Raw genomic sequence first — 24,577 nt, 5'->3', positions numbered from 1 at the left:
CTGTCCCCTGCCCACGCAGATACACCAACACCCTATGCTCTGATCCCACAACAGTCTAATTACTGCTTACTGAGCTTTCTGATCTGCACTTCTGTGCATGCTAAGGTCACTCCATGTGCAATATCTTCTCCACTGAACAAGTCCAAAATTTACCCCTTGTTCAAGCCTCAGCTCAAATGTCAACTCCACTCTGAAGTCTTACCTCCCCAGTCACTCCCCTTCATTTTCAGTTATTAGAAAACTGACTACATCCTTCCATTTTTGAAGTTAATAGTATGTAATAGCTCTCTGTTGTTGTTGTTCAGTTAAGTTGTGTCTGACTCTTGGTGACCTCATGGACTGTAGCACGCTCTGTCCATGGGATTTCCCAGCCAAGAATATTGGAATGGGTTGCCATTTCCTCCTCCAGGAATAGGTGCCTACTAAATTATAAACACACCATAAAACACTTGTTTATTTTGGGAGGGGGGGTGGTGTTATATCAAAGGCACACGGTAAATGCAAGAATACAATTTAAAATGTGTTGTGAGAATTCTAATTCAAGAAGGACAGCTTAAAGTGAAGTGAAATCGCTCAGTCGTGTCCGACTCTTTGCAACCCCATGGACTGTATGTAGCCTACCAGACTTCTCCGTCCATAGGATTCTCCAGGCAAAGGTACTGGAGTGGGTTGCCATTTCCTTCTCCAGAGGGTCTTCCTGACCCAGGGATCGGACCCAGGTCTACCTGCACTGCAGGCAGACGCCTTACCCTCTGAGCCACTAGAGAAGCCCAAACAGCTTAAACACAAACATTAATTCTCTCCCTCTTGAGATCCTATTTTCATAATAGCAAAGGAATTTGTAAAAGGCACTGAAAGAGTCAATTCCCAGGCAAATTGTCATGAAGCCCAGGGTCTCTGAGGAGGAGAAAGGGGTCTGGGGCTCTCAAAGCAGAGACAGGGGTCTGGAATTCTCAAGGAGGAAGAAAGGACAAACTTTTTTTCTACATTCCTTAGTAAGGATTATATAACAATAATGTATCCTGCTTGAGGACATGTTTCTCCTTCCTGAAAACCTTCTGACTAAACCTGTTATCTTAAAATGTATATATAGTGGGAGTGGGCCTGGTAAGATCTTTGCTTTCTCTGTCCCTTTTTATATTTTAATAAAACTCTGCTACTTGAGTGATAATAAATAATAATAATAAAACTCTGCTACTAAAGCACTTGAGTGATCAAGCCTGGTCCCTGGTCCCGAAGTTAAATCTTCTTCGGAGATCATGAATCCGACATCGTTCACCATAAGCTATCAGCATAAAAGCAACACAGCAAAGATCATATGCACACGCGAGGGCCACGGCAGCTGAGCAATATCAACACTTTTCTGGCAGAGATGAAGTGGGGAGGAAAGCAATGAAGCAGCGCTTCTGAAGAAACTGAAAACAAGAACAGAAAGTTGAAGTAAAGGGGTCAATGGCCCTAATGAGAGAATATTCATATGGCACCTAAACCTCTGGTAAACACACACAGACACATATTATGAAAGAGTTCCTCTTTGATTTCAGATACAGGTTCAATAATAATGCAACCATCAGTTTTAATATGTAATTTATAAATGATAACTAAAAATATAATTGTTACATGTTTGCGCTTTTCATATGTAGAAGCAATAGATGATTTTTCTATTGTGTCACTGTTAAGTATAACTATATTAGCAGAGATCACAGATGTATAACCAGAAAAACTGTCCCCAAAGGAAAAAAATACTTAGGAAACAAAAGTAAACACCTTTAAAAACTATAAGGTGTTTCCTTAGAAATATCTACGGACATCTTGAATCTATAAGACAAAAATAGGACACTATATTAAGAGGCATTGAGTGGTGTTGCCACTAAAAATGACTGCTGAATTCAAATATAAGCAATCTAAGGTAAATTTGCAGAAATCTCTCAAAATGTAGAACAAAAAGCTAAGCTGAAGGAAAATATGAGAGAAAATAAAAAGAGGATTTTCTGAACAGATTCAGTAAAAAATTAAGCCCTAATGCCCTAAACAGAGGTTGAATAAGCTACAGCTTATGGACCAAATCCCACCAGGCACCTGCTTCTTTTTTTTTTTAACAGCCCATAAAACAGTTTTTCTTTTCTTTTCTTTTCTTTTTTTTTAACATTTTTTAATGGTTACCTTTTAAATGGCTATCAGAGTACCTACATAGCAGACTTACTTTTTGCCTCCTATCTGTGTGACACCTAAAATATTTACTATATGGCTCTTTATGAAAAAGTTTGCTGACTCCTGTTCTAAGACATTTACTGTATGTTACCTACTGATTTCTCTCCTATATATCTAGGAAGGTACTGGATAAGGTTATTTTTGAAATATGTGAGAAAAATGCCACCCAAATCATTTTCTGTGTTCTGTGGTTTACATGAGGAATTTTGACTGAGAAAGATAAGAATCAACTAGGTGGCCCTGCATCCAACTAGCTGGAATCTCCAAACAATCGTATAAACAGAGGGAAGGAAATTATTAGAGAAATTATTCACATAAAAGCTTCAGAACTGAAGGGAAACAGTGGTGTTTAAACTGAAATGCTTATGAAAGGCCCAATATGATGACACTGCACACACAAGACATAATACTTTGAAATTTTAAAACACTAGGATAAAGATAAATCATCAGTTTTTTTTACAGAGAGAGAAGAATCACCCTCAAAGGAACAAGAATCAGCCCTTTCAATAGCAATACCATGTTCAATGTTGATAAAACAACAGCTTTAACTTCCTGAAGAAAAACCATTTCCAACCTAGACTCCTATGAGGGGCCAAATCTTCTGGGGAAACTTTCAAAAAAGGGTTCTTCACCTTTTAAAAGAGACACGATGGGGGAGATTCTCCCTTTTCTCCCTCTGGACATCATCCTGGGAGGCTATGTCGTTTGGAATCACGGCAAGCTTCTTGTGACCGTGGACAGACAGGAAACGTAAGTTGGCGATCTACTCATCTATCACAGCTAGAGGTCAGTTTGGGACAGGGATGTGTGAACTATTCATCAGAATGGGAATATCGACCAGAAGGACAAACAGAAACAGTTTAGAGCAGTTCCTTCTGGGAAGCGAGAACAGGAGGGCTGAGGATGAGGCACCAGAGTTTTTCGCTCTTCACTATAAGCCCCTTTCTTTATACTATTTCTTTTTAAGCTATGTGTGAATTTTTTGATGAGATTATTTTTTAAATTTCTATTAAAAATAGGAGTAAAGCTATGGTCACAAAAAAACAGTTTACAGGGTCATAGTTAAATGAAAGGTATAAGGAAAAACAAAAATAAAGACTATTGTGATGTTTGTGGAAAAATATGTAAGTCTATAAATGGACAAAAGAGAAAAGGAAAAAAAAAACCACCAAAGTAGTCACCAGATTTTTCAAAGAAGGATAAAGGTACTGATAAATGTCGGGGTCACACAGAGTTGGACACGACTGACGCAACTTAGCAGCAGCAGCATTCATAAACAACCTAAAGTAATGTTCCTGGAAATTATGCTGGTGGTTGCAGGAAAAAAAACAAAGCAGGTATATTAAAAAAAAAAAAAAAGCTTTATTGAGATACAATACACATACCATGTAAGTGATCCATTGAAAATGTACAATTCAATGGGTTTTAGTATAGAGTATGCAACTAACTACCCTCACCATTTTGGAACATTTTCATCACCTCAAATAGAAACTCCATGCCTGTCAGCAGTAACTCCTAGTGAAGTGAATGAAAATTGCTCAATCATGTCCGACTCTTTGCAACCTCATAGACTATACACTCCACGGAATTCTCCTGGCAAGAATACTGGAGTGGGTAGCCATTCCTTTCTCCAGGGGATCTTCCCAACCCAGAGATCAAACCCAGGGTCTCCCACACTGCAGGTAGATTCTTTACCAGCTGAGCCACCAGGGAAGCCCAGGCAGTCACTCCTAATTTCCCCTCAACTTCCTCAATCTCAGACAACCTCTAATACATTTTCTGTCTCTACAGATTTGCCTACTATAGACATTTAACATAAGGGGAATCCTACAATATGTGGTCTTTAAATATTTTTGAGGTTCACCTATGTTGTAGCATGTGTCACTACATCATTCCTTTTTATAATTGAACAATATTTCATTGTATGTATATATCCCATTCATTTGTCCATTTTGTTTGTCCATTCATTTGTTGATGGACCTACAGGCTGTTTCTACTTTTTTACTATAATGAATAATGATGCTATGAGCATTCATCTACATTTTTTTGTTTGAACATCTGTGGTAAGTAGATTTTAAAATAAAAACTGTGTAAAAAGTTACATCAACTAGGTAAGCATTTTTATAGGCATATAAAATGCTATAAGCATTTTATAAATAGAAAGTATCTTCACATTTTTATGTACATGTTTTGTGTCTTCTTTGTTTCTCTATATAGTTATTTCTTATCAACAAATATAAAAACAAATTATAGATACACAGCCATGGAGAGGGGGAATTCAAGCAGTAAAAAAAGATACATAGAACATCAAATTATAAATCTTTCATCTTTGTCCCACCCTCAGAGAAAATACTGTGAACAGAAAATACTGTGAACAGTTTCTTAGGTCCTGCCAGAAGTATTTTTTCAAATACCTGCATATGAAAGAGTTGTTCTGCTTTTACACAAATAGGTGAATCATACATACAACGTTCTGCACATTTGTTCCTTCATTTAGTATATTTTGAAACTAACACTCTATCAATACATAAACATCTGTCTCTTTTTAAACAGCTGATGAGGATTTCATTATATGGCTATACCATACTATGAAAGTGAAAGTGAAAGTCGCTCAGTCATGTCTGACTCTTTGCGACCCCATGGACTATACAGTCCATGGAATTCTCCAGGCCAGAATACTGGAGTGGGTAGCTGTTCCCTTCTCCAGGGGATCTTCCCAACCCAGGGCTTGAACCCAGGTCTCTTGTACTGCAGGTGGATGCTTTATCATCTGAGCCACCAGGGAAGCCCCAACCTATACTTAGTGCTTAGTCACCCCATCCTTTTTCCTAGCTAACAGAATTCTAATTTTATTGAAATATTGGATGACAATGCATGTCAGGGATACCAGCAGCTACTCCCCCCACCTCGCCTCCTATGAGCTTACTTCTGATTCCTCTAAGCTTCCCAGTAATTCCACTCTCTTTATCCATGACTGGGTTAGAAATATACACACAACATAATTCTGGCCCAAGAGATATGAAAGTCTCGCAGGGAAACTTTTGAAAAAGGGTTCTTCACTTTTTAAAGGAGACTGATAGGGTCTACCTCTGGACATCATCATCAGAGGCTATGTCGTTTGGAACTGCTGCAGGCTTCTTGTGACCAAGGACAGAAAGCCAAGAGAATCCCAGAGAAGCTGGGCTTCACATGACCCCGTTCAGCTGCTGCAGTCACTACCTCTCTTCTATGCCTGCCTCTTGTGAGGAGAAATAATAAATGTAACTGTCATTTAAGCCAATTTTAGCTGTTACAGTGACTCTGTTACTGGAAGCTGAAAGCATCCTAAATGATACACTACAGAAGGGCCTACTTTAAATACTTTACATGTAGGGACTCCCCTAAATTCTCTAATATCCCCTGATATTCACTCACGAGAACCCGTGTTTTCTCTTCACAAGGTTCAGCACATTGGTAATACTTTTGAGAAACTAGTTCATAGGGCTCCACAGTAGATAGTAAGCCTGGTTGAGGGTAGGGACTGTGAGTGAATGAGTATTAAGTTGCTCAGTCGTGTCTGACTCTTTCCAACCCCATGGACTATAGCCTGCCAGGCTCCTCTGTCCATGGGATTCTCCAGGCAAGAATATTGGAGTTGGTTGCCAGGATAAATTTATGGATAAAAATACATAGGAAAAAATACCAGACTATCACACAATTAGTGGTGGCTTTATGGAAATTAAATTACAGCTGACTTTTATTTTTTTATAAAAATATCTAAGGTATACATGTTGCTTCTGTAACATAGTACTAATATATGCATGAACATATACACATTATGTACATATAACAAGATGTGTGTGAATACCAAAGATACAAACTGATCACCATGGGTGTACAGGGAATGAGTGGTCCTTTTTCAGAGGCTCCTATGCTATGCTGATGCAGAGCATATGAGTATATGGTTCCCTAATGTGTCAGACTGTTTTCCCTCCTGATAACTTGCCTCTCCTGGTCTCACGTAAGCAACTCTAAGTGCAGATTTTACTATACTTTGTGATTGAACATTAACTTCAATTTGGAGTTGTCCTGTCTGTTAATTTACCAGTAACATTTCTGGTTCAATAGTAAAGAATTAGCCTGCCCATGTAGGAGATATAGGTTCAATCCCTGGTTCAGGAAGATTCCGTGAAGGAAATGGCAGCCCACTCCAGTACTCTTGCCTGGGAAATCCCATGGACAGAGAAGCCTGGCAAGCTACAGTCAGTCCATGCGGTCACAAAGAGTCAGAACCCAACTCAGTGACTAAACAACAAGAGTTCTCCACAAAAAAAAAAACTTTCTTCGAACTTCATGTTTTCTAAAAGATATAAAATCTCCTTTCAACTTCTGGTCACAATATCCATTTGGCTGAATGCCAGATAACCAAGATTTTACTATACTATGTTATCTCAATAGTCATTTCTCTGTGAATACATTCAATGGAAAACAGTTTGTGCTATGTATAAATAATGAAATGACAAAGGAGAAAATAGAAAACCACACATAATTATGTCCTTTGTACAGCAAGTGCTAAATCACCATGTTTTCAGTTCTGTATCTAGCTGTGATGAATTAGCATTGATCCACACAAATTTAACTAGTTATCCTCACAATAAATTTGGAAATTTATGATTAAAATAAATGCATGACCTATGCATGATCCCAGAATAAAGTAATATTGGCTAGAACATTTGGTAACAGTGAAATTATGGTAAAAGAGATGAGTACAAGGCAATAGAGTCCTAAGCCTGGTGTGCATTTTCAAATGGTCATCTGTCTTATTTTTGTGGTAATATCTCTAATTCAAGAGTTTAGCACAGACTTTCAAATATCCTTTTTAATACGAAATCAAGATCATAAAAAATAATGGGAAAGTTTTTAATTACAGTTTTAAATTTAAAATTTGTGTAATTTTAATTCCTCTCTATTTCTACCCACATGTTGAGATTCCTTTTCTCTTTGATACTGATCATTTGAGTTTTCTTTCTTACTTGGGCTTGCTATGATGTAGCAATTTTCTTAATCTTTTCAAGGAACTAGCTTTAGTTTCATTTGTTTTCTCTACTTTTTCTCCATGTTCTATTTTATTGATTTCTATTCTTATTTTCTTCCCTCTACTTTTTATTTTTTGCTTAAGGTAGAAACTTAGATCATCAATTTTATATCCTTTTTCTTTTGTATAAAAGCATTTGAAGAAGCACTGAATTATCTCATCCATATCCTGGTATGTTTTAATTGCCAAACAGTTAAAATGATTTCTAATTTTCCTTATAATTTCCTTTTTGATCATGGCTTATTTAAAATATGCTGTTTAACTTCCAAATTTCTATCAATTTTTTGATATAAACTGAAGCCTGCACACTGCAACAAAGAGCCCACGTGCCACAAAAAAGACCCAGCACAGCTAAAAACAAAATTTAAAAACAAAAATGCAGGACTTGAAGGGACCTGATTACAAACGGGGTCCTGACTAATGTTCAATTTATACTGAGTTCACTGGTTCTGCGGATCCACCCAAAAGTCACTGTCCTATTTTTCAAGTGTACTGAAAGTTGGATCTACTCACTACCACTACCACATTGCATCTATGGCTTGTGGGATAAGAACTATCATAGTGAGAAGGCCAAGTGGAAGCCTCTGAAACTGTCCTCCCTCCAGTGAAGATAGTAAATTAAAACGATATTGATTAGATATGACAAGAAAAGCACAAGGAACCAAACATCGTCAAAATTTAAAACTTCTGTGCTTCAAAGGACACTATCAATAAATTCAAAAGACAACTCACAGAATGGGAGAAAATTTTTGCACATTATGTATCAGCCAAGAGACTTGTATCTAGAAATAAAAAGAACTAGGACAACTCAATAACAAAACGATAAATAAACTAATTATAAAACAGGCAAAAGACCTGACTAGACATTTCTCCAAAGAAAATATACAACTGGCCAATAAGCTCGTGAAAAAATTCATAATATCATGAACCATCAGGGAACTGTAATAAAATATCATTTCACACCCACTAGGAAGGCTGTGATAAAAAGTCAGATAATAATAAGTGCTGTCAAGGATGTGAAGTGAGAATTCTCATACTCTTATTGGTCAGATCAAATCATATCAGTCACTCAGTCGTGTCTGACTCTTTGCGACCCCATGAATCGCAACACACGAGGCCTCCCTGTCCATCACCAACTCCCAGAGTTCACTCAGACTGATGTCCATCGAGTCAGTGATGCCATCCAGCCATCTCATCCTCTGTCCTCCCCTTCTCCTCTTGCCCCCAATCCTTCCCAGCATCAGAAGGGAAGCATCAAAAGTTGACTCTTTTCCAATGAGTCAACTCTTCGCATGAGGTGGCCAAAGTACTGGAGTTTCAGCTTTAGCATCATTCCTTCCAAAGAAATCCCAGGGCTGATCTCCTTTAGAATGGACTGGTTGATCTCCTTGCAGTTCAAGGGACTCTCAAGAGTCTTCTCCAACACCACAGTTCAAAAGCATCAATTCTTCGGCGCTCAGCTTTCTTCACAGTCCAACTCTCACATCCATACATGACCACAGGAAAAACCATTGTCTTGACTAGACAAACCTTTGTTGGCAAAGTAATGTCTCTGCTTTTGAATAGGCCATCTAGGTTGGTCATAACTTTCCTTCCAAGGAGTAAGCGTCTTGTAATTTCATGGCTGCAGTCATCATCTGTAGTGATTTTGGAGCCCAGAAAAATAAAGTCTGACACTGTTTCCACTGTTTCCCCATCTATTTCCCATGAAGTGATGGGACCAGATGCCATGATCTTCGTTTTCTGAATGTTGAGCTTTAAGCCAACTTTTTCACTCTCCTCTTTCACCTTCATCAAGAGGCTTTTGAGTTCCTCTTCACTTTCTGCCATAAGGGTGGTGTCATCTGCATATCTGAGGTTATTGATATTTCTCCCAGCAATCTTGATTCCAGCTTGTGTGTCTTCCAGTCCAGCGTTTCTCATGATGTACTCTGCATATAAGTTAAATAAACAGGATGACAATATACAGCCTTGACGTACTCCTTTTCCTATTTAGAACCAGTCTGTTGTTCCATGTCCAGTTCTAACTGTTGCTTCAAAGTGCAGGCGGCTGCGACGGGCGCCCTAAAGCGCAGGCGAGAGGAGTTACGCCAAGTCCGAGGTCAGGGGCAGAAGCCGGGAGAACCCCATGCCCGAAGGGCGGCGACCAAGAGGAGTTACCTCACGTCCTAGGTCCGGGCAGCGGCCGAGAGTGCCAGACTGCGACGGCGCAGGAACAGCTGAGAGAAGCTACCCCACGTCCGAGGTCAGGTTGGGCGCCGAGAGGAGATACCCAGCCTCCTAGGTCCAGGCGGTGACGTGAGGAGATACACGCCCTTAAGCCCGAGGCCAAGGGCGGCAGGCGGGAGGTGCTACCCCATGCCCCGAGGCCTGAGGCCAGGGGCGGTGGCCGGGAGGACCAACCCCAGGCCGTGGCTGCGCAGGCACAGGAGGGCCTAGAGGAGCTATCCTATGTTGAAACTCAGGAAGGGCGGCGGTGAGGAGATACCCCTCGTCCAAGGTAAGGAGCAGCGGCTGCGCTTTGCTGGAGCAGCCGTGATGAGATATCCCACGCCCAAGGTAAGAGAAACCCAAGTAAGATGGTAAGTGTTGCAAGAAGGCATCAGAGGCCAGACACACAGAAACCATACTCACAGAAAACTAGTCAATCTAATTACACTAGGACCACAACTCTATTGGTAGGAATGTAAAAATGGTAACTGCTACTGCTAAGTCGCTTCAGTCGTGTCCCACTCTGTGCGACCCCATAGACGGCAGCCCACCAAGCCACTTGGAAAACTTTGGCAGTTCTTCATTTGACCCAGCAATCCCACTCCTAGGTATATACGTCCCAAATGAAAATAGATGTCCATACAAAAACTTGTATACAGATGTTCATACCACCATTATTCATAACAGTTAAAATGTGGAAGCAACTCAGATGCCCACCCAATGCATGGATAAAGTGTGGTTATCCATATAATGGGACATTATTTGGCAATAAAAAGACATTAAGTACCGACACATGCTATAACATGGTTGAACCTTGAAAACATTACACTTAGTGAAAGAAGCCAGATACAAAGGACCACATATTGCATAACACCATTTAAACAAAATGTCCAAAATAGGCAAATCTCTTTAAAAGAGACTGAAAGTGGACTGGAAGTTTCCTGGGAAAGAGGGCAGATCCTGGGGGAAAATGAGGAGTAACAATGGGTATGGGGTTTATTTTGCAGGTGATGAAAATGTTTTAAGATTTTGGTGATGGTTGAACAACTCCATGAACATACTAAAAACCACTGAATTGCACATGATTGTTAACTGTATCTTAATAAATCTGTTTAAAAAAACAAATAAAAATATGGCAACCTAGTGGGAATATCACAGATTTGTACCACCATTAAATACTTAAAAGGATATAGAGTGATTCCTATAATGAGCTCATTTAATTCTCCCGTTGGTCCCTTAGAAGCCACGTAACAGCCTCAATCACCTGCTGGTTCCCAGATACAAGGAGTCCACAGTGCCCTGGCAGCAGGCGTAGATCATGGTTGAATGGGATCCTTGAAGGTGTGTCCCTTAGAAGGTGTGTTTTCCCTCTGGGGGCCTGGATCTCTAACATGGCAAAGCCCAGAGTTCCAGGGATCCTCCAGTGGGTCTTTGGAGATGATGGCAAGTGGGGCTACTCCTACTTCTACCCCTTTGTTCCTGGACCGTGTATATTTTCTGTTGTGAATACAGCTCATATTGAGGTTTTTGGCTTAAATATTAAACTGGCATGCCATCTTTACAGAGTATTATCTCCATGTTGGTGCTTGGGTTGTGCTTTCAGTGGGCCATTCCAGTGCCTGCTTCTAGATGGTGTGGTAGATGATATGATTAATGGATCCCATGGTCATGGGCTCATTCTTGCACCTCCTTCTCTGTGAATTGGGCCCCTTGAAAGGATGAAATGTTGCATAGATTTCATCCCTATAAACACATATTCCGTAAACACCCACAAAATTGTGCTGGCTTAAGTTCTACAGATAGGAAAGGCAAACCTCATTTCTGTAAGTAATTTGAGAACAAATTACTGCCCTTTCAGAATGGAAGGGACCCAATTTAACAAACTTACCATAGAATGGTTATGATCATGAGCATGAATGGTCTGCAGTTTTAACTTTCTTATATAAGTCTTTAGTCTGGTTTTGGTATCAGAATAATGCTGGCCTCAGGAATGAACTGGGAAAAGTCCTTCTTTTAGTTTCAATAAGACACTGCATAGAATTGGAATTATTTATTCCTTAGAATCATGGTAGAATTCAACTAGTGGAACTACCTGGTATCAAGGTTTTCTTTATTGGATGGTTTTTAATTTCAAGTGTAATTTCTTTAAGAGTTAACAGAACTTGTCAGGTAATTTATTTCTTATTAAAATTTTGGTACGGTATGTCTTTAAATGAATTGGTCTGTTTCATCTAAGTTATTGAGCTTACAAGCACAGAAATGTTCATAACATCCCTTACTTATCCATTTAGAGTCTGTTGGTTCTATAATGATGCTACTTTCTAGTTTCTTCAGGTAGAAGCTTAATTGTTCAAGACCTTTCTTCTTTTTCAATATAATTTAATGCTATATATTTCTCTCTAAGCAGTGTTGTAGCTGCATCCTACAAACCTTGATGTTGTTGGGTTTTGTTTTACTGAAGAATAGCTGATTTACAGTATTGTGTTAGCTTCTGGTGTATAACAAAGTGATTCAGTTATACATACACAGTAAACATATATATATATCCTTTTTCATATTTTCTTCCAATAAAATTTATTCAGTTCAGTTCAGTCGCTCAGTCGTGTCTGACTCTGTGACCCCATGAATCGCAGCACGCCAGGCCTCCCTGTCCATCACCAACTCCCGGAGTTCACCCAAACTCATGTCCATCGAGTCAGTGATGCCATCCAGCCATCTCATCCTCTGTCGTCCCCTTCTCCTCCTACCCCCAATCCCTCCCAACATCAGGGTCTTTTCCAGTGAGTCAACTCTTCATATGAGGTGGCCAAAGTATTGGAGTTTCAGCTTTAGCATCAGTCCTTCCAATGAACACCCAGGACTGATCTCCTTTAGAATGGACCGGTTGGATCTCCTAAATATAGTTCTCCGTGCTACACAGTGGAACCTTGTTGTTTATCTGTTTTATATATATATTGTTTGTATCTGATAATCTCAAACTCCTAATTTATCCCTTCCCCACCCCCTTTCCCCATTGGTAACCATAAGTTTGTTTTCTATGTCTTTGAGTCTGCTTCTGTTTCATAAATAAGTTCATTTGTATCATATTTTAGATGCCATATAGAAGTGATATCATATGGTGTTTGTCTTTTCTTTCTGACTACTTCACTTAGTATGACAACTTGATAATCTCTGAAAGTGAAAGTGAAGTCACTCAGTCGTGTCCAACTCTTTGCAACCCCGTGGACTGTAGCCTACCAAGCTCCTCCGTCCATGGGATTCTTCAGGCAAGAATACTGGAATGGGTTGCCATTTCCTTCTCCAGGGGATCTTCCCAACCCAGGCATGGAACCCGGGTTTCCCCGCATTGGAGGCAGACGCTTTAACCTCTAAGCCACCATAATCTCTAGGTCCATCCATCTATGTTGCTACAAGCGGCATTATTTCATTCTTTTTTATGGCTGAGTATTCACTGTATTCATGAGTATTCCTTGTATATATATACCACATCTCCTTTATCCATTTGATGCTGGTGTTTTGGGTTTTTTTTGGCCACATCATGTGGCATGTGAGATCTTAGTTTCCCCACCAGGAATTAAACCTACACCCCCTGCAGGGGACCAGGGAAGTACTGACGCTGTATTTTTATTACATTCTACTAAAATATTTTCTAATTCTTTTTGAGAATTCTTGTTTGACTCCTGTATTATTTAGAAGTGTGTTGTTTAACTTCCGAATATTTGGGGATTTTTCAGATACTTTTGTGTTACTAATTCCTACGTTAATTCCATTACAGTCAGAGATCATACTTAGCACGATTTAAATTATTTTAACACTGTTGAGGTTTGGGGTTTGGCCCAGCTTACTCAGTATATATTCCGTGTGCAATTTTAAAGACCATGTGTTCTGCTGTTGTTGGGTAGGTCTATAAATGTCAGTTAAGTAAAACTGATTTGATAATGTTGTTCAGGATTTCTGTATCTTTACTGAATGTTTTTGTCTACTTATTCTACCAGAGAAGAAGTAGTATTTAGCTTTAGTTTTAGAAAAAGAGTATTTAGTTTTCCAAGTATAATTCTCTTATTTTTCCTCAGCTTCGAATACCTTAATACACTGTCATTCTTGAAGGATATTTTTATTAGATACAGAATTCTGAGTTGATCATTCTTTTTTCTTTACAACCTTAATTATACTGTTTCAACACAGTTTCTGATGAGCAATCTATAGTTATTTGAATCACTGTTCCCATCTACATCATGTGTCACTGTCAGTTTGAGGGCCCTCTTGGGAGCCTGGAGTTTGTTCTTACGGGACAGTGAAGTGGGATGAGGAAGAAGGCAGGAATGTGAATGAAGGATGTATAATGTATCCACTTGTTGGTAGGCTCTCACCATCTCTTGTTTGGATCAGTGTATTTAATAAATGACTAAGAGAAACACAAATATTGTATCATCTTTAAAGAAAAACATAAAAATCTGCAAAATTGGAATAAGACTGTCTCTCCATCAGAATTAAATTAGAATAAGATAATTCAGGCTTACATCATCCTTTATCTCATTACCTTACACATGTTTTTCATAATAAACTAAATGGTCCCAAGGCCATCTCATCATGAGGATACCCAGATTTAACTCTTGAATTTTTACAAATTCTTGTAAGATACATTTTAGAATATTGTGAGAACTTATCATTCTAACCTATTGAGAAAAAAATCTTTGCTGTTATAATGAAATAAAATGCATACTTACTCTGAATAATATTTCTTCATTCCATTTTGGATTCAAAGTCTGAAAGACAATAAACACAGTATAACTAACTTTTCAATATTTCATTATACAAAAATAAAACCACGTATACTTAAAAATTTTTAAATACTAACCTTTTTAATGGTTTTTGTTTGCACACTTGTAAAAATTCCATTCATTGGGTCATATAACGTCACTCGCACATAAGGATCACTGTTAAAATTTTTAAAAATTTAATTGTTATTTATTCCCAAACTCAGGTTTCTCAAACTATAAAAATCACAGAATTTTCCTTGTTAACAATTTCTACAATTATTTTCTACACATAAAAGTAAGGGTTCCTTAGGCAGGGGTAAGTAATTATAGTAATTGTGGTATCTAACTAAAAAGCTGAAATGGCATGATAGAGAAACAAAGAATTAGAAAGAAAACCTTTTAATCACAATTCAATGATTTCCAATCTCTTAATATTTTTGGAAACTTTGTTTAATTTTTTATTACATGACTTCTTCTGGGTTAAGAAGGTTAATTCAATGATTTTCAAGAATAGGTTTATAAGACCTCAAGGGAGTTTCAAGTTATCTCACAGGTATAAACTCTTCTTACAAAATAAAGACAAAGTGTGTGAGCTCAAAATAATTGTGTGCCAGGTAACCCTTGTACAAAGAGACATGGAGAAGGAAAACCTTGTGATGATATTCAGGTTTGCAAAGCAAAAGACTTGACATTTTACTTTTCCATGGTCATATTTCTCTCATGTCCCTTGGGGATCCCAAGTACTCACTATTTTCCACCACCAACTCCCTCCTCCCATTTCTGCATACAACCTTGGTGCTACTGCTGCTGCTAGGTCCCTTCAGTCCTGTCCGACTCTTTGCAACTCTATGGACTGTAGCCCACCAGGCTCCTCTGTCCAAGGGATTTTCCAGGCAAGAATCCTGGAGTGGATCATCATGCCCTCCTTCAGGGGATCTTCCTGACCCAGGGATTGAACCCATGTCTCTCATGCCTCCTGTATTGGCAGGTGGGTTCTTTACCACTAGCGCCACTTGGGAAGCCCCCATACAACCTTATGTCTTTAACTGACAAAAATCAAAGGCATCACAATACTCCCAACATCCTGGTGTTTATCAGAGGCCATCCTACCCCTAACTTCAATGATTCAGGTGTTTCACCCAATCACCCTTGTCCAGTGTCCTCCCACCTTCTCTGGAACCTTGCATCATCTATTTTGACTTTGGTTTTTCCAGTCATATAAATGTCATTAAGCTCCTCTACTCCCTGACTCTCCTTCATGCTTCCAGCAAAGCAAACTAGACTTTCTTCCTGTTTCAGTCAAAGTTCCCAAGTGAAAAATCTGTGATAATAATGACACAAATAACAACTAACACATATGCAGCAATCACTCTGTGTCAGGCACTGTTATAAATGGTTTATATATATATTAACTTTTGGAATCCTTATAACAACCTATGAGGCAGGTTAGATTTTTTTTTTTAATTTATTCCTTTATTTCTCATGTGTTCCCCATCCTGATTATTAGATTATTAGATTATTAATTATTATTAGATTATTTATTATTAGATTATTAGATTATTTTTTAAAAAGAGTCAACTTTAAGTTGACTTAAAAAAGTCAACTCATCCCAGATGACACAGTTAGGAAGCGGAACAGTAAGGACTGAAGCTCAAGCACCTGGCTCCAGAGACCCTGTTCATAACCACGACAGCCTACAACCTCCCTTCCTTCATTTCCCCAACAGCCAGTAGTCTTCAAAGCCCTATAATCTGGCTTCCACCTCTTTCTTTCAGACCCATTCCATGAAAAGTCACCAATCTTGCTAAAACAATTGACACTTTCTAGTCACTTATTTTGCTGGCTCTCTATATGTTTGATATTACTGACCATTTTCTCCTTGAAACTCATCTCATTTAGCTTTCATGACACAAGACCCTTCTGGTTCTCCCTTTTGTTTTCTCTACATATTTCCTTCAAAATCTCACCCACGGTTTTAACAATTAACTGTATACTCACAAATATAAATATAAAACATAAATGGCAAATATAAATATATATTCCAGATCTCACAACCCAGCTAGACACTTCCACCTGGATAATATCTGTTCAAGAATTTTGCCCATTTTTAATTGGCCATTTTATCATATTATTACTAACTTATAATAAGTTTTTATATGTTGTGAATTAAAGGTGCTTGTCAGATACATGTTTTGAAAACATTTTCTCCAATCGGTGGCTTGCCTTTTCCTTTTCTTAACTGTGTCTTTCAATCAACACAGTGGTTCAGACAGTAAAGAATCTGCCTGCAATGCAGGAGACCCAGGTTTGATCCTGGGTTGGGAAGATCCCCGGGAGAAGGAAATGGCTACCCTTTCCAGTATTCTTGCCTGGAGAATCCCATGGAGAGAGGAGCCCGGCGGGCTACAGTCCATAGGGTCGCAAACAGTTGGACAGGACCAAGCGACTATCACTTTCACTTTCAACTGTGTCTTTCAAACAGAAGTTTTTAATTCTAATGAAGTCTGTTTCAACATTTTTCTTTCAAAATTTTATGGTGCATATTTTTTTAGTCTTATTCAAGAAATCTTTGTGTAACTCAGTAGAGCAAATATTTTCTCCTATGTCTTCTGCTAGAAGTTTATTAATTTTAGCTCTTATTAATTTTCTATATTACATGTGATAAGGACAGAGCTTCATTTTGTTCCACACCTATAACCAGCTGTTCTAGTATCATGCATTTAAAAGATTATCCTTTCTCTTGAATTACCTTAACGCTTAAAGCAACTGACCACACACACATGTATGCATGTGTGTGTGTGGGGGGGGGTGCGTGTGTACTTCTACACTCTTTATTCTAGACCACTGAACAATATAGCTACTTTTATGCCAATGCTGCTTTGTCTTGATTGTCTGTATAGAAAATCTTGAAATTATGTTGCATAAATTCTCCACCTATGTGGCCTATGTTCTTTTTCAAAATTGTTTTGGCTATTCTGTGTCCTTTGACTTTTCATAACAATATTGGAATCAGTTCATCTGTTTCTCAAAAAAAATGCCGAGATTTTTATTAGGATTGAGCCAAATCTATTCAATTTGGAGAGAAATACAACTCTAACAATAATATATCTTCAGTACATGAATATGACAATGTTTATCCATTGATTTAGATCTTCAATTTCCCTTAGTTAGCAATGTTTTGTAGTTTTCAGTGTGCAGTACCTGCAAATCTTTTGTTAAAGTTATTTCTTCAAAGTTTTTAATTTTAAATGAATTTTAAATTTTAAAAATTCATTTTCCAATTATTAACTGATTGATCAGTTCAGTTCAGTCACTCAGTCATGTCCAACTCTTTGCGACCCCAGCATGCCAGGCTTCCCTGTCCATCACCAGCTCCTGGAGCTTGCTCAAACTCATGTCCATCGAGTCGGTGATGCCATCCAACCATCTCATCCTCTGTCATCCCCTTAGAGGATATAAGAATATGACTAATTTTTGTACCACAACTTTGTATCTTGTGGCCTTATATTTTAGTTTTAGCAGCTTTTTCTTTTGTAGATTCCTTAAGGTTTTCTATGTATATGATCTGACTGCAAATAAAAAGTTTTTCCCTTTTCAGTCTGTCTTTTATTTTCCTAGTCATATTACACAGCTAAGACATCTAGCACAATGTTGAGCTGAATGTGAAAGCAGACAAACTTTCTTATTCATGAATTTAAGCAGAAAGCATTCAGACTGTCATCACTGTGCATAATGTTAACTACTATCTTTCTCACAGAAAACCTTAATCAGATCTACAACTTCCATCTATCCCTAGTTTGCTAAGAGTTTCCATCATGAATGGGTGCTCAATGATTTCAGATGCTTTTTCTGTTTTTACTGAAATGATCGCTTTTCTTTTATTCTAGTAATATGGTATATTATACTGATTGACTTTCAGATGTTAAACTAATTCTGCATCTTGTTATTAGTTTGTTGACAGTTCTTTTTTTTATCATAAAAGGATGTTGAATATTGACAAGTGCACTTTCTACACCTACTGAAATGATCATGCATTTTTTTCCTCTGGACTGTATTAATATGACAGTGGTTGACTTGAAAAAATCTTATATTCATAAGAAAAATCCCATGTGCTGAAATCCATTTATCAGACATTCAAAACTCCACTTCAGTCTTCATATGCTTACTGTTTGTATGGCAATATGCATCCCTTCTCTTTCATCTTAGCTGTGTCTTTGTATTTTAAGTGCATCATTTATAGACAGTATTTAGTTGGGTCTTCTTTTTCAGCCCATTCTAATAACTTCTACCTCATGTTCACCTTAGTTCATTAATGTTTAATGCAATTGTTATGGTTAGATTTAAGTGTATCAAATTATTACTGGTTTTCTATTCTTTCTCCTTTCTCTCTCTCTCTCTTTTTGATCATGTGTTCTTTTCCTGGCCTTTAAGTATTTTTTTTCCAAGAATCTCATTTTAAAATTTTGATTGTTTTCTAATCTATAATTCTTTACATTAGTTTTTAGCAGTTCCTCTACATATTGCAATATACACTCTTACTTTTTATTCCACTTACACATAATATATTACAGTCTACTAAAAAGTTCATAATGCACACCATCCCTGTCCTTTATACAATAATCATTACATGTATTCCATCTATAAGATAATAAAAAATAAGCTGTGATATAACCAGGCATGCTTTTTAAAAAATTATGATGGAAAGAGCTAAAAGTCTTTCAGATGTTTCCAGATGTTTACCATTTCTGATGTTCTATATTCCTTTGTAAGGATCTGAGTTTCCACCTGCTATCTATCCTCTTTACCTGGGAGAGCTTCCTTTAGCTTTTTTTAGAGTGCAGGTCTGCTAATGACAAAGTTTCAAAGCTTTCTTTTATCTGAAAATGTTGTTATTTTGTCATCATACTAAAGAATAGTTTCTCTGAACATAGTAGAGAATTCTAGGTTGACTTATTCTATTGTCCCATTTTTTTTTAATCTGGGCTCTTTAATCTGGGTAGTTTCTGGTAAGAAGTCAGTAGTCAATTAAATTATAGGTCCCTTGTATATAATTTGTCATTCTCTGAGTGCTTTGTCAGTCCTTTATCCTTGGCTTTCGACAGCATGACTATTATGTGCCTCAGTATGTTCTTAATATTTATCCTGCTCTGTGTTTTTTGACACTATAAACTTGTGTTATTTATCAAATTTGGAAAAAATATGGCTATTATTTCTTAAAACAGAGTTTTGCCTCATTCTCTCTCCTCTATTTCTAGGACTCCAATTACATGTATGTTAGACTGTGTGGTATGATTTCACAAGTCCCTGAGGCTCTCTCTGTGTTCATTAAATTTTTTTTTAATCTGTTTCTCTCTCACCTCCTGCTGAGAAATAATTTCTATTGATCTACCTCTAAGTTTAATTAATTCTTCCTCTTCATCTACATTCTGCTGTTAACATCATCTAAGAATGTTAATTTGATATACTATATTTTCAGTTTTACAATTTTCACTTTTCATGGTTTCTAATTTATTCCTCGGAGAAGGCAATGGCACCCCACTCCAGTACTCTTGCTTGGAAAATCCCATGGACAGAGGAGCCTGTTAGGCTGCAATCCATGGGGTCGCTAAGAGTCGGACACGACTGAGCGACTTCACTTTCACTTTTCACTTTCATTCATTGGAGAAGGCAATGGCAACCCACTCCAGTGTTCTTGCCTGGAGAATCCCAGGGATGGGGGAGCCTCGTGGGCTGCTGTCTGTGGAGTCGCACAGAGTCGGACACGACTGAAGTGACTTAGCATAGCATAATTTATTCCTGAGATTTCCAATCTTTTGACTTACGTGAGCATATTTTTTTCATCTTCTGAAAATGTGTTCCATTTACCTGTTTTTTTCCTAGATTACATAGCTTTGGATTCTATCTTAGACATTATAAATGTTAAGTTGTAGAGACTGTGGATGCTGCATTTTCTCTTTGATAAGAATTGTGTTTTTATTTAATTCTATCATGTAATCAATTATCTTACTTGGACAAGAACCACAAGCTCTGTTTCTTGGGCAGCAACTTTGATATCTGTTCTGATCTTTTGTCCTTAGTTAAGTTGTCTGGAATCTGCTATCATATGTGTGATTCAGGGTCAGCAAGAAATGACAGTAGACATAGTTTGGGAACCTCCTTTCCAGCTCTTTCCATTCCAGAATCCTCACCACTGTATGTTTTCTTCAGATTAAGTGTTCTGATTTCCTAGGCCATGAATATTATAATTTTTCCATGTTCTGATTCCATGTGACCTCAGACTAATTCATAAATTGGAGACTTACTCAGTGCAACTCCCACCTCCAAACAGGGACTCTTCACTAGACTTTCACTAGAGTCTACCCACTCTGTTCACACTCCACTGCCTTTAAGTTGCTGCTTTCAGTAATATGTTCACAGTTTATGGTTGTTAACTGCTCAAGGATTACAATTTTACTAATTCCCAGAAACAGAATTCACTAATGTACTTTCTAACTACCTTTCTGAGTTATACCTTTGCCTAATTTCACATATTCTGCAATTCAGATATCAAGGAATTTGGTAAACCACCAACTGGAAACAACCAACTTCATATAACAGTTTACTAACAATATCACTCAATTTTTAATCTAACCAAAATTAGAAAAAATTAATTAATTAATACTAAGTTTTAAAATTACATCCCAACTTATTATACTTACCTAGCTCCCAAGATATCCTTTTTGGCAAGGCCTATTCCAGCTATAACTTTTACCCTCACAATTCGGGAATTTTCCTAAAATACAAAAATTTATATTTTATTTTCATGTAATTCATAACTTACTTAAGACACATATCTTTATATATATATATATATATATATATATATATATATATATATATACACACACCAAATAAGATAACAGGATATTAAAATTAATTGGAAGAATCTTTTTTCAGGAATTAAAATGACTAAAAGTATATAGAGAAAAATAAAAATTGTATTGTTATTTGTAATGACTGGATTATCTACAAAGAAAACCCAAAGAAGCTAGAGTCAAATTATTATAATGAGCAAAAATTTATCATTGTTGCCAAGAAAATCCAAAACCAAATTACTGGAACTTATATGGATTCATCATTTTTGCTAGGTACAGGATAACACAAAATTCAGAGTTCATAATCATTTGTACTAATTATTTAGACAGGTAAAATTATTTTTTAAATGCCATTCAATAAACTATTTTTTAATAAAACTATAATGTATTGATATTTTAATGTATAAAACATTAAAATTCTTGGGTATCATAATAGCATGATGAGGTTTTATATAAGAATATCTTATTTTTAAGAAATACATATTGAAGTATTTTGGGATAAAGTAAGATAAAGTTTGCAACTCACACTTAAATGGCTCAGCAAATAAAAAGTTGAACATGAGTGAATGTGTGTATATATGGAAGTAAAGGGAATAACCAACTGTTGCCAATTTCTGGATCTGACTGATGGGTAATCAAGTGTTCATTACACTATTGTTTTGTTGTCCCATAAATCTGAAATTTTTTAAAATAAAAAGGTGGGTAAAAATACTATAAAACAGAATGCACATTTAAAAAATTCACAAATAAGCAAAACTGTGAGATACAGGGGAAACAAAATTAAGAAAGAGTGTCAAGACCTTTATGGATAAAATCTGTAAATAAAGAAAATAAGGAAAATATAAATAAATGAAGAAATTCACTATATTCATAGAAGTAAATATTTAATATTATTATGTGTTTTCTCCAAAGTAAATTACAAATTCAATACAATTCCAGCTCCCCTCCTTAAATTCTTTCATAGATCTTAACAAATGATTCTAAAATTCATACAGAGGAGTGAGAATGAGTAAAGAAGTAAACAATAATATTTGATCACTATTTTATACTACATACAAAAACAAACTCCAGACACATCAAATTTTAACAATGAAAAAGAAAACTTTAAAAAATTCTTAAGATAAATTTTAAGAATCTTGAATCTTAAATTGAATCTTCAATGTCAATTTCTGACATTGAAGAAAGAATTTTAAAAAATACAAACGCTAATCGAAAGAGCTGTTAGCTCTGACACTAAAATTACGTATCCTTTGTGTGAAAAGAGATGCCATGAGCAAAATGAAAAAACCACGGGCGGGACACACAGGGTAGAAATATCTAAAATATATATACCAAGTTCAAATTATGATTATCCAGGATACATTATTGTTGTTGGGTTGGTAAGTCCTGTCTAACTCTTTGCAACCCCATGGACTGGAGCCCACCAGGCTCCTCTGTGCATGGGATTTCCCAGGCAAGACTAGTGGAATGGATTGCCATTTCCTTCTCCAGGAGATTGACCCAGGGATCAAACCTGCATCTTCTGCATTGCAGGCAGATACTTTACCACTGAGCCACCACAGAAGCCCATCTGGAATATATCAAGAACTTCTAAAACCCACAAAGTGATATTTAAACAACATAATATAAGAAATCATACAGAATGGTCAATAAACATGAAAAGATCCTCAATTTCACCAGATACGAGAGATCTCTAGTGTGTGTGCTGCCAGTACAAACACAACCAAGAACTCTAATACACTGTTCGTGAGAGTAATTTTGAAGAGATATTTGGCAATATCTATTGAAAGCTCTAAATCAATAGCCCAGGAATTTCACTATTAGATATAAGCCCTAGATAAACTATCACTGACATACATAAAGCCAATGATTTCACAGTAGCATTTGTAAGATCAACAAATGTGAAACAAATGTGGCCTAACAGAGAGGAACCCAACTGGTTCTATTCTAAAATTACTCCATCAGCCAGATGAATGGATAAAAAAGATGTGATACACACACAAATACACACGCACACATACACATAATGTATACTACTCAGCCACAAAAAAGAATGAAATGTTGCCATTTGCAACAACACGGATAGACTTGCAGGGCATTATGCTAAGTGAAATAAGTTATATAGAGAAAGACAAATATTGTATGATATTCTTATACGTGGAATCGAAAAAATACAACAAACCACTGAATATAACAAAAAAAGAAGCAGGCTCAGACACAGAGAACAAATTAGTGGTTTCCAGTGGGGAGAAGTTGGGAGGGGCATTATAAGTGTGGCAGAGTAGCAAACCACTGGGTATAAGGTAGGCTCAAGGACATATTGTACACCACAAGGAATGTTGCCAATATTTTGTAATAACTGTAAATAGAAAGTAACCTTTTAAAACTGTATAAAAATTCTAAAACATAATAAAATTATCCCATCAGCAAGTAGTAAGTCATATTCCTTTCGGAGGAGAAATCTGGGTGGCAGATAATATACATATCATAGGTTATTTATCCATTTCTAAATACTCAGAACAACCCTCATTCCTGGAAGTTCCATTGAATAAATATGATAACAGAAATATCCTCTAAGCTATAAAACTCAGATGACAAATTCATATAACACAAAAATCCTTGACTAGAGATACTAGATATTTTATAACTTTTATCCATCACCAAATATCAAATACACAGCCGATCTTACAAGTAAAAAGAGAAATCCTCAAGTATCAGAAATAAAGGCAATTAAAAATCAGAGAGGAAAACATAAACTGAAATTTCTGTTTTCTGTGGGGACTGATTTCCAAAAATCTGAAGAGATTTACAGAACTACCATTTTCTTCTGGAAGGTCACTGAATAATTACATCAATTAAATATTCTATTGGCCCTACAACTGAATTTTCCTATACTAGTTGACTGGGAAGTGGCTACTCTATTAAAGTGGCTACTCTATTCAGTAATTAAGTAGGTACTAATTCCCAAGACTGATTCTAAAAATCAGATATCTTTTCAGGGATGACTTAATAAATACAAATTTTTTCAAGTGGTGAATTATAATCAAAGGTGCCCTTAGAAAATAATGTTATTTGATAATCTTATTTAAGTGCAGACAATTGTTTGTGATTTGTACATGATCTTAATTGAGGGAAGAAATTATCATTCCCTTCTAAAAAAAGCTAATCCATATTTGTTACTGTTAATCCATCTCCTGACTTAAAAATCATCCACATTAGCCTCTACTGAAACTATCCCCCAGAAGTCTCCTGAAGAAATGTGGCAAGCATTAAATAAAAACAATTCCAAGGGGTAATAACTTACAGTCACAGACACATTTAACTTTTAAACTTTATCCTTGCATTTTACAACCACAAAAATGAGAACTACTTCAGATGCTGTGGTTAAATGATGTAAAGCTATATTGATTTAAGAATCTTTCAGGAAACTAAATAAGAAATACCATTTATTTTCATATTTTCATTCA

General features: G+C 36.8%; 1 protein-coding gene across 3 annotated transcripts in view; it reads right to left on the bottom strand.

Moving 5' to 3' along the window:
* The window catches only part of NEDD4 (NEDD4 E3 ubiquitin protein ligase), a 145,974-nt gene that overhangs the window by 103,510 nt on the left and 17,887 nt on the right, over nt 1-24,577 (bottom strand). For all 3 annotated transcript variants that reach the window (XM_019968787.2, XM_070797500.1, XM_070797499.1), the window contains 3 exons: nt 20,955-21,028; nt 14,355-14,433; nt 14,224-14,262 (listed from right to left, as the gene is read on the bottom strand). In XM_019968787.2, coding sequence (XP_019824346.2) covers nt 14,224-14,262; nt 14,355-14,433; nt 20,955-21,028 — 192 coding nt within the window. The remainder of the gene's footprint in view (nt 1-14,223; nt 14,263-14,354; nt 14,434-20,954; nt 21,029-24,577) is intronic.

Source organism: Bos indicus, chromosome 10 (genome assembly GCF_029378745.1).
Source record: "Bos indicus isolate NIAB-ARS_2022 breed Sahiwal x Tharparkar chromosome 10, NIAB-ARS_B.indTharparkar_mat_pri_1.0, whole genome shotgun sequence".
In the NCBI taxonomy this organism is placed as follows: domain Eukaryota; kingdom Metazoa; phylum Chordata; class Mammalia; order Artiodactyla; family Bovidae; genus Bos; species Bos indicus.
The sequence above is the reverse complement of the archived record's forward strand: the minus strand, read 5'-3'. Positions and strand labels throughout refer to the sequence as shown.